The sequence below is a fragment of the Myxine glutinosa genome, chromosome 4, assembly GCF_964187855.1.
Source record: "Myxine glutinosa chromosome 4, kmMyxGlut1.1, whole genome shotgun sequence".
NCBI lineage: Eukaryota > Metazoa > Chordata > Myxini > Myxiniformes > Myxinidae > Myxine > Myxine glutinosa.
Window position 1 is genome coordinate 158,081,886 of NC_136264.1, and position 15,655 is coordinate 158,097,540.

General features: G+C 49.3%; 1 protein-coding gene across 5 annotated transcripts in view; it reads right to left on the reverse strand.

Annotated features, from left to right (window-relative positions):
- Nucleotides 1-15,655, reverse strand: part of LOC137412486 (PH and SEC7 domain-containing protein 3) — a 196,756-nt gene that overhangs the window by 104,482 nt on the left and 76,619 nt on the right. For 3 of the 5 annotated variants that reach the window (XM_078776658.1, XM_068097793.2, XM_068097792.2), the window contains 3 exons: nucleotides 11,921-12,526; nucleotides 11,688-11,826; nucleotides 10,938-11,576 (listed from right to left, as the gene is read on the reverse strand). In XM_078776658.1, the coding sequence (XP_078632784.1) occupies nucleotides 10,938-11,576; nucleotides 11,688-11,826; nucleotides 11,921-12,526 (1,384 nt within the window). Of the gene's footprint in view, nucleotides 1-10,937; nucleotides 11,577-11,687; nucleotides 11,827-11,920; nucleotides 12,527-15,655 lie in introns of those variants that run through there. The other 2 variants (XM_068097791.2, XM_068097794.2) reach the window with 2 other exon arrangements.

The following is a 15,655-nucleotide window of genomic DNA, read 5'->3' on the forward strand; positions in this document are numbered from 1 at the left end:
CGCCTCGCCCTGGCTGGCACGTTGATCACGGATTCCCGCGCCCTCGCCAGGGAAGCCGATAAGATCTCCTCGGCGGGCCAGCACATCGGCGCGGTTACCTGGAGCCCGCCGCCGTCTGAGGCGACGCCCACGACGCCCGAGCGCCCTGCGCGGTTGGAGGCCGAACTGCCGGTGCAACTGGCGGCCGCCACGCCGCACCGCCCGCTTCCGACACGACGGCCGGGGCCTCCACCTGACCGGGCGTGGTGTTATTACCACGCCAGGTTCGGACACAAGGCTCGGACGTGCCGGCCCCCGTGCACTTTCGGCAGGTCGGGAAACGGCCGGGCCGGCGTTCATTCCCAGCCATGAGCGCCGGCCACTCGGGCAACTTGCTGTTTATTCGGGACAAAGCGTCTGGACGGCGTTTCCTGTGCGACACCGGCGCCCAACTGAGCGTCATACCTGCCTCCGAGCAGGACAGGCTGGACGCAGTTTGCGGCCCCTCTTTGGTCGCTGCTAATGGCTCGGCCATACGCACTTTCGGCCCACGCGTCGTCACCCTCTGCTTCGGCAGCCAGCGCTTTCAATGGACTTTTGTTACCGCCAGCGTCCCCGTGGCTTTGCTGGGCGCCGACTTCCTCTGCGCGCACGGGCTGCTGGTCGACGTCAAACGACGTCGCCTTGTCCACGCCGAGACCTTCAGCTCCCTGGCGTGCACAATGAGCAGCTCCGCGCCGACCGAACTGGCGTGCGCCCTCCCGGCAACGAACGAGTTCGCTCGCCTGCTCGTGGAATTCCCGGCCCTCATGCGGCCGACGTTTTCGGCCGTCGCGGTGCGGCACGGGATCGAGCACCACATACCCACTACGGGCCCGCCGGTCTACGCCAGGGCCCGCCGCCTCGACCCAGCCAAGCTCGCCGTGGCAAAGGCCGAATTCGACGCGTTGGAGCACCTCGGCATCGTGCGGCGCTCCGATAGCGCGTGGGCCTCGCCACTGCACATCGTGCCAAAGCCGGGGGTGGATGGCGCCCGTGTGGCGACTACCGCCGTCTCAATGACGCTACCACCCCCGACAGGTAACCGATCCCGCATATTCAGGACTTTTCCGCCCGTTTGGCGGGACGGGTCATCTTTTCGAAAATTGACCTGATACGGGGCTACCACCAGGTACCTGTCCGGGCGGCCGACGTCCCGAAGACGGCCGTCATCACGTCGTTCGGCCTGTTCGAATTTTTGCGGATGCCGTTTGGCCTCAAGAACGCGGCCCAGGCGTTCCAGCGCTTGATGGACGGCATGCTGCGCGACCTGCCGTTTCTTTTCGTCTATCTGGACGACATCCTCGTCGCCAGCACGTCCTGCGCCGAGCACCTTCTCCACCTCCGAACACTGTTCGGTCGCCTCAGCGAGCACGGCTTAATTGTCAACCCGGTCAAATGCCACTTCGGCGCGACGACCGTTGACTTTTTGGGCCACCGCATCACCAAGACCGGGGCCGTGCCGCTGCCGACCAAGGTTGAGGCCATCACCACGTTCCCGCGTCCCCGTTCCATCAAGGCCCTCCAAGAGTTCCTCGGCATGGTGAATTTTTATCACCGATTCGTGCCCCGCGCTGCTCAGCTCATGCGGCCCCTTTACGAGGCCCTCCGGGGCAAGCCGGCCAAGCATGACATTGTTTGGTCCGCGGCCATGGACGCGGCCTTCGCCAGTGCCAAACGGGCCCTCGCCGATGCAACGCTGCTGGCTCACCCGGTGCTCAACGCGCCCATCGCCCTCACTACGGACGCCTCCAACTACGCGGTGGGCGCCGTCCATGAGCAATGGGTGGACGGGGTTTGGCAGCCACTCGCTTTTTTCAGCCGGCAACTCCGGCCGAACGAGTTAAACTACAGCACGTTCGACCGCGAGCTGCTCGGGCTATTCCTGGCCGTTCGCCATTTCCGACACCTCCTGGAGGGCCGCCCGTTCACGGCTTTCGTCGACCACAAGCCGTTGGTCTACGCAATGGCTAAGGCCACGGAGCCGTGGTCGGCCCGCCAGCAGCGCCACCTCTCCGCCGTGTCGGAGTTCACCACGGACATCCAGCACGTCGCCGGCAAAGACAACGCCGTGGCCGACTGCCTTTCGCGGGCCAGCGCGAACGCGGTCCACCTCAGCGTGGACTTCACGCTCATGGCGGCCGACCAGACCACCGACGCCTCGGTGCAGGCACTCCGCCTGGCGGACACGGGCCTCCGCCTGGCCGACATCCCCTTCGCGGGCACCGTCCTGCTCTGCGACGTCTCCCAGGGCCAGCCTCGCCCCATCGTGCCCGTTTCCTGGCAGCGCCGCATCTTCGCCTCCATCCACGGCCTTTCTCACCCGGGCCGGAAAGCTTCTCAGAAGCTGGTGTCGGCGCGTTTCGTCTGGCACGGCCTTCGACGAAACATCCGCGACTGGGCCAACGCCTGCACGGCCTGCCAGCGAGCCAAGGTCCACCGCCATACCCAGGCCCCGCTGGCACCTTTCGCCGTGCCTGAACGGCGTTTCGACCACGTCCACGTGGACCTGGTGGGTCCCCTGCCCCCCTCGCGGGAGTTCACCCACCTGCTCACCATGGTGGACAGGACCACCAGGTGGCCGGAGGCCGTGCCCCTCACCTCCACCACCACCGCCGACGTGGCGCAGGCGTTCATCGCCACCTGGGTCGCGCGCTTCGGCGCACCAGCGGACATCTCGTCCGACCGCGGCCCACAGTTCACGTCTGAGCTTTGGGGCGCGGTCGCCTGTTCGTTGGGGGTCACGCTGCACCGCACCACGGCCTACCACCCCCAAGCCAATGGGTTGTGCGAGCGGTTTCACCGCTCCATGAAGGCCGCACTCATGGCCGGCCTTCAGGACGACGGTTGGGCCGACCGGCTGCCGTGGGTCCTTTTGGGCCTTCGCACGGCCCCCAAGGAAGACCTCCAGGCGTCCGCCGCCGAGCTCGTCTACGGCCAGCCACTCCGCGTCCCGGGCGAATTCGTGCCTGACGCTACCAGTCCCTGGTCCGCCGCTCGCCAGCGCTCGGACCTCCAGGAGGCCGCCCGACGATTTGCCCCCGTGCCGACGTCCCGCCACGGTGGCCCCCAGTCCTACGTCCCCCCGGCGCTTCGCACAGCGGAGTACGTCTTTGTGCGTAATGACGCGCACCGGGGGCCACTCCGGCCGCCGTACGACGGGCCCTTCCGGGTCCTGCGACGGGGCGACAAGTCTTTCATCGTCGACTTCGGCGGCCGGCCGGACCGGATTTCTGTGGACCGCCTCAAACCGGCGCACATGGACGTCGACCGACCACCACGGTTGGCCCTTCCTCCGCGGCGAGGCCGCCCCCCGTCCACAGTTCCCCCCGCTCGACCACCCACCACCACGTCAGACCCCTCCCCACGACCCTCCAGGGGTCGCTTCGGCCGGGTCATCCGGACCCCCCTTAAATTGACCCTGCCGGTGCAGGTCGATTCTGGAGGGGCGTGTGTAGCGGTTACCGCTGGATGTACATAATCGCCTTGCACCAGCCAGAACACGGCCAGACGCGCCTCTCCCGGGCATGCCCGGACTCACTGTTCCCGGGCACGCCCGAACCTCCCGGGCACGCCCGGTCTCGTCTTTCCCGGGCGTGCCCGCTCTCGCCTTTCCAGGGCTCGCCCAGAGCGTCCGGGCATGCCCGCTATCGCCTTTCCAGGGCTCGCCCAGAGCGTCCGGGCATGCCCGCTATCGCCTTTCCAGGGCACGCCCAGAGCGTCCGGGCATGCCCGCTATCGCCTTTCCAGGGCTCGCCCAGAGCGTCCGGGCATGCCCGCTATCGCCTTTCCAGTGCTCGCCCAGAGCGCCCGGGCACGCCCAGCCTCGACTTGCCAGGCCGCAGCCAAACACGCCCGGGCAGGTCCAGACTCGCCTTTCCAAGGCTCGCCCTTGATACCCGGGCATGCCCGGTATAGCTTTTGCCGGGCAAACTTCCCGACATAAATGTGTATATATATTGTTGCCCGAAAAACGGGCTTGTCAGAATACCTGAGCTGTTTTGTTTCAATAAAGCAACTCGGACGAATTCCGTCTTTGGTCGCGTCAATTCTTTCGACTCGCGTTGGAGCGCAGTTCCTTCAATATATATATACAGACTTGGCATTTAATATGGATTATGTTTTTTTCTTGACTTGGGTTTACTTTCTGAACTCAGTATATCAATCTGGTGAGTTTATTTTACCCTTCGGTGATGTCTGTTGAAAGAACCATGTCACTGATTGTCTTTCGCAGCAAGAAGTCAATAACAGGATTATATCACAGGTGGCGTGACAAAATGTAAGGACAGGTACATTTGACGATTGGCTTCACAATCGGGTATATAAGGGTTGTTGCGTTCTGTATTAGTGGAAATCAACTGCTGCGCGTCTACAAATGTTATTGCCGCTTCCTCTGGAGATGGTCCGTCAACTTGACAATGCTGTTTGCCATGGAGTGGTGGCTTTACCAAATTCTGGCATGAAACAGCGTGCTATTGCTCGGCAGTATGGCATCACTCAAGGTCAGGTGTCAAAGATCCTGAAACGAAAGGCTCAGAGGGGTGTCCCTACTCCAATACCGAGGCCAGGACGTCCACGCAGAACCACAAGGAGAGATGATCGCCAGCTGCACCGGTTAGTCTGCAATGGCCGTACCAAGTCAGCTAATCGGCTTAGGGGTGAGTGGCAGCAACTGACAAATGTGCCTGTATCCAGAAGGCGAGTCAACCAACGACTGGTTCAAGCAGGCTATCGTGCCAGGCGTCCCCTGAGAAAGCCATGCCTGACCAGACAACACAGCCAGCGCCGATTACAGTGGGCCAGAGAGCACCGTCAATGGCAGCCAGGACACTGGAATCACGTGACCTTCAGTGACGAGTCTCGATTTCTGGTCTATCGTCAAGATGGCCACGTCCGAGTGCGCAGATAAGTGCATGAAGCCCATAACGAAGATTGTATAGTGCCAAGAGTCCAAGCTGGAGGTGGTGGGGTGACCGTTTGGGCTACTTTTCATGCAGGGGGCAAAACTGACCTGGTTGTTCTGAATGGAAACCTGAACCAGCTCAAGCACAGGGTCATTCTGGAAGAAACATTGCCCCCATTTGCTCGTGCAGCCTTTCGAGGAAACTTTGTCTTCCAAGATGACAATGCACGGCCTCATCGTGCTCGCATGATCCAACACTTTCTTGCTGACCGTGGTGTAAAGCATATGGAGTGGCCTGCCATGTCCCCGGATATGAATCCGATAGAGAACTTGTGGGCAGAATTAATGCGTCACATCGACCACTTGGACCAGCAGCCGACCTCTGTGCGTGAATTGCAGCAGACTATTGTCACTGCATGGCGAGCGATTCCTGTCCAAACCTTCGCAAATCTCGTGAACAGCATGCCTCGACGTGTACGTGCTCTCCTGAATGCTCGTGGGGGTTACACGAAGTACTGAACTGTAATTTTACTGTCTGTAATCCCAGTCATAATTTAGCTTTTGTTTTTGTTGAAAAAAATTTTGGCTCATGTGCAAAATAAAGAGATACTTCTGGAAAACGTACAGAAGTTTAACACAGTACTGTCCGTGAATTGAGTTCGATATCAGTTTACATCACTTTCAAGGATCAATTTATTTGCTTCGAAATGTCAAATGTGGTTTTTGTTTCTTTTAAAGGTCAAATTAACAAAATCTAGAATAATTTCAACATAATTCCAATGAACTTTTGGTTCTAAGTCATCTTGAAAAGTAAGTTCACCCCCACAAAAAAAATATTCCATATTAAATGCCAAGTCTGTATATATATATACATACACACACACACACACACACACACACACACACACACACACACACACACACACACACAGTCTCTCATGCTATTCTAGCTGAAGAAAGCTGCATAACTGCCACCATGAAAGGCTACAAAGGCCAGCCTTTTACTGTTTCAAACTCTTCCCAGAGTCCCTCCACAGCTGTAACGACATTTACACATAGTACACAGAAGAGAATCCCAATGCTACACACCCCCTCAGCTGCCAGACCAGTTTCATCACTTATTGATGAGTCATCAGCGACAGAGTAGACAGAAACACGTACCAACGCGGCTCCCAAGCATGTACCATACGAAAACGCTGAGCAGTCAACCGACAAATGAAAAACAAAGACCCACACACATCTCTCACATGTGAAAGGAGGAAATAACCAATCAGTTCTCATCTAATCAATTACCCCAGGTGGCTAGATTATACAAATAAATTGACTTCTCCCATGCTCTTCGAGCCGAAGAAAGCTGCAATTGGTACTAATTGGTTATTCCCTCCATTCACATGTAAGAGATGTGTGTGGGTCTTTGTTTTTCATATATATACAGTATATATATTAGGGGGGCGAATTTTTATATAGTATTTTTTTTTTTAATTTTATATCGCACACCGTCTCACTTTAGGGGGTTAGAGGAAAAAAGAACACACTAAAATTTTAGGGCAATCCAACAAGATTAAGCGGTCTCCCAGAACCCTTTAAAAGTACTCTGTGTGACAGCATTCGGTGAAATTTCTGGTGTCCATAACTTTGTTTCTTCTCAGACAATTCTTGTCAAATTTACACCAGCCTCCATGTGGACCAAGATCTTACTTTCCACATAGAATTCTATGCAAGCTTCTGGTTTGCAGCACCATTGGCGACAGCTGCTCCTACAAATGACTTATTAATGCTACAGCTGATCGAAGATTACCAACAAGTTGACAGCAAAATTGCCAGAGTCGCAGAAAACAAAATGCGGCTGCACTTGTGGTACCTAAGTGAGGACCTTGCAGCACTGCCTTTGTTCAGCGATGACAGCACTGATGAAGAAAAGGGGGCTGTCGTCAATGCTCTGCAGAGAGATCCACTCCCAGAAGATGTTCGAGGTATGGCTCCAAACAAGATCCCTGAGTTCCGGAACCTTTCCGTGGCACAGTTCGTCACACAGCGCTCGCTCAACCTCTTTGATTCACTTCATTTGTCACAGGAGTTCCTGGCGGCCGCAGTAGACACATGGTTCGAGCGTGATGACGACATTGCAGCGTGCAAGACTGTTCGTGCGCTAAATGTGGTGAACGACTGTGCAGAACGTGCAGTCAAATTGGCTACTGACTTTAATGAAGTCTTTACCAAGAATGACCAGCAGCGCCAGCTCCTCTCTACCAGGTCGTTGAGCATCACCGGAAGCTTCTGCCAACCAGTGCCACTAAAAATCAACTGGTCAAGAGCACCAAGTAACACTGATAGCCTGACTGCCCTGGCACCATTGTTTTGTTACTAAACAGATTTTGTTTTTAAACACTGTTTTTGTTTTTGTTTGTGTTAAAAGAATGCAGTTTCACATTCACAATTATTTAAATATAGTGTGTTTGATTTTGGACTCGATGATGTTGTTCATGGGAGACTTTGGGTGCCATTTGTGGGTCAATGGGGATGGTGTGTTTTTTTTAATATGAAAGGACTTATTTGATCAAGGTAAAATTTGGGTTCACATGGAGGCTGGTGTTGATTTGAAAAGAATTGGCCCAGAGCGAAAAAGTTATGGACACCAGAAATATCAACGAATCCGGTCTTGCAGAGTACTTTTCGAGGGTTGTGGGAGACCACTTACTCTTGTTGGATTGCCCTAAGATTTTTACTGTGCTATTTTTTCATCACCTCAAATGATGACGAAATCATCACAAATCAAAAATGAAAGCCACCTCAAATGAGAGGGTGTGCGATATAAAATTCTAAAATTGAATTTTTCGGGCCACCCTAATATATTGTTGTGGATATGAGAATGTTTTTTTTTGTTGTTGTTGTTATTGTGTAAATTGTTGTTAAAATATCGCCCTCCTTACTCCAGTGTTGTATAAAGGTCAAAGGGCGTTCCCGTAGTTAGTTCCATAAAGCATACATGAAGGACACCATAATATCCCTGTTCAGTAGCTTATTTCCTTATTATGTGTATTAGGGTAAGGCCTTGTCTTCCATTAAGATGACACTCCATTGCACCAGGTGAAATAAGAGTAGATTCCGTTCACATTCCCTTTTCGTCAATTGCCATTCGCATTGCCAACTACAGTTGCCGCCATTAAGCATGTGCTCAGCTCGGGGAAGAAGGGCGTGCCCGCCCATCGTCATCAAGGGTGGAGTCAGAGGGCCTGTGCCCACCAATCAGGGCCGAAGCGAGCTCACCGGGGGGCGTGTCCTGAAGGCCGGCGGCTTGATCGCCTGAGGCGCTATAAAAGCGCGCGCGCAAGAACCGAGTGCGTGGTTGGACCAAGCGAGAGACGTGCAAAGAGAGGTGCGTCAGAGAGTTGGCAGTACACAAGCAAGCATTGAGAGAAGGAGTTCTGAGAGCAAGCATTGAGAGAGAGTCCTGAGAGCAAGCAAGAGGAGTACCACGAGCAGTACCAGCAGCTTTAAACTCCACCAAGCAGCGTTGGCTCCACCAGGCAGCTTTAACTCGACCGGCGGAGCTCGTCCCACGGCAGCTCGCACGACCGCAGCTTGGGCATTGACGGCGGTGCCGACCGTGGCCGCGGAGGAACGGAGCTGCCGCTCCCGGCCCGACCGTGACCCAGTTCCAGTGGACCTTCCTCTCCCTCCAGCCATCCACCTCCTGCCATTCCTATCATCATTCCCCGCGTGAGTCTGTCTTTGTTTGTTCTGTCCCTGGGTATTAATTAAGCCTGTATAGTTAAGCTAAGTTTCGCTGTGTCGCCTTGCCTCTTCTGTAAATTATTTTATTATCCTTCCTTCTCCTTGGTTACTTTGAACGTGTAAATAGTAGGAATAAATTTAGTAGCATTTCAACCCCTTTTGTCTTCTGCTTCTTCTTCTTCTTCACATCCGTGTCGCCTTTGTCTTTTCCTTATTGAATACCTGTGGCGCAATTCGGCCAACGTTCAGGAATCGGGTTAGTCGGGGTAACTGTTAGGGCCGCGGTGCCATCCGCTCGGCAAAACAACATCTTATCCGCGGTCCGTAACAATATATATATATATATTTCAATAATATACAAAGGTACTCCAGTGATCCAAACAATTGATATTTTCTGACATCAACTGTGAGTGACTAAGAAAACGCATTGATCTGTTCTAGTTTTCAATTCACTTCACCGTGCTGTACTTTTGAATCCTCATTCAGTCAATTGAGTTATTCTCATCGAGAAGACTCTTTTTGTGCATGTGCATGTTAACTTTGGTTTGTTGGCTGTACTAGATTCCAATTGGCACTGTCTATTTAAAACATATGCACAATGGCACTATCTTTTGGTGTTTTTGGAGCTAAAGTTTTGATCACCATCCCCCACGTCACCACAAATTTTACTTCTATCACTCAAACCTTTTTTTATTGTTTGAGAATGAGCGCCAAATTAAATATTCTAGGCAACAGGTGGATTGTTACGGGCAGATAACGTCATCCACTTTTCTCATGGGTTTACTTGAGGTCTTGCTGCAGTAGAGCCATGTTGTTCCAACGGATTACTTCACTCAGATAAATACACTGAAATGTGTAAAGGAGTGATTATCCCCCTTAAATGTACATGTAATTGTGAAAATATTGTCATGTCCATGTACGTTCTTTGTCAATGTGTGTGACTGGGTCAGTTCATAATAAATATGGAGTAGAAGCCACATGTCCCACACATGAGTGGAGGTTCCAACGGCCTTGTACTGTGTGTGTGTGTTTGTTTGTGTGTATGTGCACGCACATGTGCAGTGTGTCGCATGCATGCATGTTCATTTTAATTACTGATATTAAACAAAAATGACTGCACAGTGGTCACAAAGTGCGACAAAATTCGGTAACGGGCCTATTGGGAAACGCACATTTAAAGCATTCTTAAAAGATGAACTGTATGATTGGGAAACACACATTTAATGCACTATTGAATAATTTGCGTAACATAATGCTTGATTACATAACGTAACGTAATGCTTCATTACGTAACATAACGTAACGCATGATTACCGTGCGTTCTGACGTAACGTGCTTTCTCACAGGCTTGATTAAACCTTACTATTATTATTTGACATATTATAATTTTTGGGGTCCCTCATCATCAATAACACTGGACCCAGACAAAGCCAATGGAAATCTGATGCAACAATCCTGAGCAATGTATAAACAGCAGAGGCCTCCAGGCCTAATTTGTTAAGCTCACCAGAAAACAAAGATGGCGGCCAAATTATTTTGTCTTTGTGCGATGGTGGGTGGAGTCAAGTGACAGATGTGGGTGTGGTCTGGCAGCTGTCCGAACAATGGGTGCTCATTTTAAAATTTGACCCCAACAAGAATCCCAACAACAACAACAACAACAACAACAACAACAACAACAACAACACATCAATGCGAACCTCTTGTAGACCTGTGACATGTCTCAGGTAGAAATGTTATCAATAAATTATTTTAATGTCATTAGCATATTGGCAGAAACAACAACGAAGATAAACGTTGTTTAGTGCATGGACATGGAGGCCAGGTAACCGTCTGTGTTTTATTTAAAACCAACCAATCAGATCGCTCAGCTGATTCTTGGGACGAGATTGCCCAGCGTACCTGTTGTGCATTAAGGCCCAGGCATGCTACAATATGTATTGTGTATTTCTGGTTGGAGTCCGTGTGATATGGTATATGTCATGGTCCTGTGGCATAAATTCTTATGAATTTAGGGGTACCCACTTGGTGTCCATCAGTTCATTCATCTCGTGTCATCAGTAAATGTGTGATTGCAACCCCATAAACCACTCTATTCCCCCCAACCCAAAGTGCCCATTGTCAATCCTGGTCTGCCCATGAAAAGTAAAATATTAAACTAAGGATTAGAAAAAAAAGGTATGAATATTGAGCAGAAGAAACAGACTATGGAAAAGTGCAACAACAATAATTGTGGAGGAAGAACGACATTTCTTTGGCAGTTTCTGATTCAAGTTCTCACCTCTGGTTGCACTTCCATTGAGGCTCTGCAATGTTTTCCAATGTGATTGACGTGTTTTCTGCCACAATGCTGCTTTCTTCATTTTGCACAGTCGCCATCTTGTCTGGCCCACAAGCATGTTGCCCATCTGATGGTTGATGGAAGCTTACAGATGAATGGTTTATGGTGAGGTCAACAGTGCCCAATGACTGGTCCATTGGCAAAGCAGGGTCTTGTAATAAATGTGTAGACTCCGTCGAAACCTCTGAGTTGAATGTGCTTTCCAGTTGCTTCTCCTGAAACACAGAGGACAACCTCCATACAACAGGTTGTCCTTCCGAGCCTTGTTTGAACGCATGGTCTCCAGCAATACAACTCAAGGCTCCGCCATCAGTCATGACAGCAACATCGTCGTTCGAGCCCGAGGAATGTGTGCATAATACGTCATAGTCGTCATCATCATTGTGATCATGATCAATTTGCTCGTCTTCTGTCGCAGCATTGAGAATGTCCAAGGAATCAAGGCTAGAACAAGCCATTCCAGCACTACGGTGCGACTCCAAGATTGACTCTGCCTGCTTGGAGAACGAATCTTGAAGCTCCTCCGGCTGCAAAAACAAGGGGGGCTGAAGGCTGCGCTGGATTTCACGTACCATCAGCCTGAATGATTTGGGGTGGAGAAAGGTGGAAGACGATTAATGTTTCGCAATACAGGTTTGACAATCAGGTTTTTTTTTTCCTACAAGTTCAAATTTCACGTGAGTTACATACCTTGCTAAACCTCCTTCAGCCGCTATTCCCTTATTCGGATTTTCATGGCAAATTGTTCCCGGCTCCAACATCACTCCATATTTTGCCTCTTCTGCGACACAACAGGAGTGCTCAGATTGTGAAGCTAAGGCCATCGATCCTTGTTGAGAAAAGATATCCATAAAAAAAACAATCAAAATCGGTCAACAAGCAATTCAATCTCCCACATCACGTAATAGTGTGTGTAGTATTACCTGTTGAAAATTGAGATGCAAAGGTTGTGCTTTCCTCAAAACAGGTCTCGGCTGACATTTCACAAGAGAGAGCGTCCTTGATGGTGGGGCTAGAAGATGTGACAGGCACAAAGGAGTCTTGTGTTGCAGCATTTGAACTTTGCACTTCCCAAATTGCTGCAAACCTACCATCGTATCGGGACGATTCTGGACTTGGCACAGACCAATGTCCTTCCACAGCAGTTACCTTGAAACATTCGGCGCTCAGCCCAGGTTTGCTCTCTGTGTCTGCCACAGTGCAAGCTCCACATCTTTGTCCAATCCATGTCTGATCTGTTTGCGCTGGCATTTCCTGAATAGTCACATAGTTGTCCTCACTTCCTGCTGCCACTGACCTTCCTCCATTGCCATCTCCTATTGGGGATTTGATCTCCAATGACCTTCTCCAATCATCTGACAGCATTGGCTGTTCTGTAAAGGGCCAGGCAGGCAATGAGGCTTCACCGTTTCTCATAGGCCTGGTCTCGGTCTTCTCGTCTCCTGTGCCGTACCGTATGTTCTCCGAGGCTCGAGGTGAAGCGGCTCGTCCGGTTAGCGCTGGTGTCCCATCTCCAGCTCCGATGTACCCTGTTAACAATGGTTTGTGTAACACAGACAACCTTTCCAACAACAGAAAAAAACGTTTTTTTTCAACTTTTAAATGCAGATTTTGTTGTAGTCATCAGATTATCATCTCTATTTCCACAAACCAAGTGCACAAACTTGTGGCCAAAACAATGCGATTAAATTATTCTGCCAAAGACAATCCCACAATGTCGGGCAATTATTCCTGAAAGGAATGAATTTATGAACAGCAAATGGCATGCTCAATCGTCACTTGGATCCAGGAAGCCAGACCGGCCATGGTGCGAACGTACAACTGAGATTGTGCTGCCATGACATTGGCTGCTAAAACAAGTGTATGCAATGCTTGGCCTGCAAGTCAAAACAGGCGGCATGGAAGCATGGAAGAGGATATCGTTTCAGCTGCTACTTAGCAATGCATTGTAGCCACAAATATTTGCATATCATGGAAAAGAGGTTTGCATTCGAGCGAATAATTCAATGTAATTATATTCCAATGAAAAGGAATTATCATCACCATTTATTTGTATGACATTTTGTATGCAGCAGGTGTCTGCTGGTCGCATCATTACTGGGTTAGGGCAGGAATTTGGAATTTGGCCAGGGTGCTGGCAATACCTCACCTACTCTTCACGAAGGACAGCCGTGGAATATTTAACGTACACCAACTAATGCCGGCAGATGGGACGCCCAGTTTAATATTCCATCGGAGGGACAGGGGCGGCGCACACATTGATGTCTCGCCCTGCCTACGAAACACCAGGATGACAGTTTAGAGCTGGGTCGGTTTCTATTCGTTCCTACAGGAACCAGTAGAGATTCCAGTAGAAACCTAACTTGATTCAGTTGAAACCAATAGAAACCATTAGATGCAACTGGTCTGAAACCCATAGAAACCCATAGGGACCTTTAAGTTCAACTGGTCATGTAGAAACCATTAGAGTTAACTGGTCTGAAAACCCATTGACCAAAATCCAAATACTTTAATTATATTTTGTTATAAATAAACGGTTAGGGCAGGAATCTTCAGGAATAATAGAAGGTTTCGGAATCTCGCAAGCTTCAGGAATAAAAAAAACATTCACCAAACAAACAAAACATATGTTCCATATTGGATTGAGTTATAGCCATAATCTTTATAATTCAGGAGCCAGATAGCTCAGATGGCAGAGCACTGATACAGTTGCACCAGATGGACCTGGGTTTAATTCCCAGTTTGGGCATGTAATTTTCCCACATATGTCAAAGGGTTATTTTCAATCCTGTTCATTCATGGATTGGTATTCTATTGGTCTCGTAATGGTCCATTGACCTACTGGTTTTTATTGGTATTTTCTAATGGTTCAGTATTTCACTTTCCTTATTAAAACCAGAAGATCCTACTGCTCCAATTTCCTATGGGACTTTTATGGGATTTGTCCTATTGGTTTTCGATGGGATTTTTGACCTGGGTAGACAGCTCAGAGGGAGTGTGCACACCACGAAGTGATCCTACTAATCCATTAATATGAATGGGTGTGAAACAATAACACACAATGCTATTAATTAAACAAAACTGCATGTTGATAAGCGGTGTAAGCTCTTTTGCTGCTCAGGTACAATATAAGGGGAAATGAAATATGAAGCAAGAGCAGGATCGAAAGTAGTTGAGAAAAGAGATCTATTACCTAAACAGAAGGCACAAAGAACCAACGAATACGTTGCATGGACAAAGCTCACGTCAGACGTTTCTATCACAGGGTGATTGGTATCCACTGTACATCCCAGTGGAAGACCACTCTGTCATAGAAACGTTGGAGATGAGCTTGCACACAAGTGACAAATTCATTGGTTGACTGCAACATCTTTGATTTCCTTAATATAGAAAACTAGAACAACACTCTTCAACGTCACAACGTTGACCGATATGCCACCGCCCACATTATTACATCATTATAATACTTGTACCAAGTTGATTTAAATACATTCAGCTGTTCACAAGTTATCACATTTTTACCTGACATGATCTGACCTTTGACCTCTTGACCCCGAAATTTAATCAGTTCATATTTACAGCATTCCACATAATTGTATCAAATTTGGTCAGAATCCCATCACTGGTTCACAAGTTATCGCGGTAACAGGATTTTTACCTAACATGACCTCTGACCCTTGGCCTTTGGCCTTTGACCTCATGACCCCAAAATCGAATTAGTTAATCTTTACCTCATTATACATCCCTGCACCAAGTTTGACTAAGATCCCTTCAGCGGTTATCAAGTTATCGCGGTAACGAAAACCTATCACGGACAAATGGATGGCAGAACGGACAGCCGGGCGGACAACCTGAAAACATAATGCCTCCGTCGAATTTGTGGGTGGAGGCATAAAAATCTACATATATATATATTCTCCGTAGGTGATTCTGTCTGTCTGTCCGGGGGGGTGGCTTCCTCCATTGAGATAGTAGCTCCACCCATTATGGAAGAGGCTTCAAAAACAAATAATCAAATATCCACCATTAGCTTATAGGCCTGTTTTGTTAGGCCCATGGTGTCTTGCTCTCTCTCTCTCTCTCTCACAGTTTTATTTCAACTCTAATTCGATATATTATTTCATTTTTAACAGTCACTAACATGGTTTTAGACTCGGTTGAAAAAAAACGGGAATAAAATCCGATGAAAGTTACCGTTTATAGAATGAAATGAATTTTCAAAGGCCTATAATATAGGCCTTTATCTCGACTGTAATTCACGATCTGATTTCATTTTTATCGATGGTTTTAGTCTCGGTTTCAGCAATAATTGAAAAAATTCACGCACACATGGGAAATTGCCGAGATATATTAATTACAACAACAATTATAACATTTTGATTACAACAACCCACTCACCAGGCAGTCTGTTTCGTTCGCAGTAATTATACACCGCCCAAAGAAGATTTTTTTTCTCGAGGAAATAAAATCGTGAAATCTCTAATAAATATTTTTTTGGTTTTCGCACGAGTTTTCAATGCTGAATCAATCGTGTACACATCCAGGATTAACAAAAAAACTCCATTTCACGTTTTTTACTCCCGCCAGGAAGTAATGCATTCACTCGTGTCCGTGTGTGTGTGTGTGTGTTCGTGTGTTTGTGAACAAGATATCTGGAA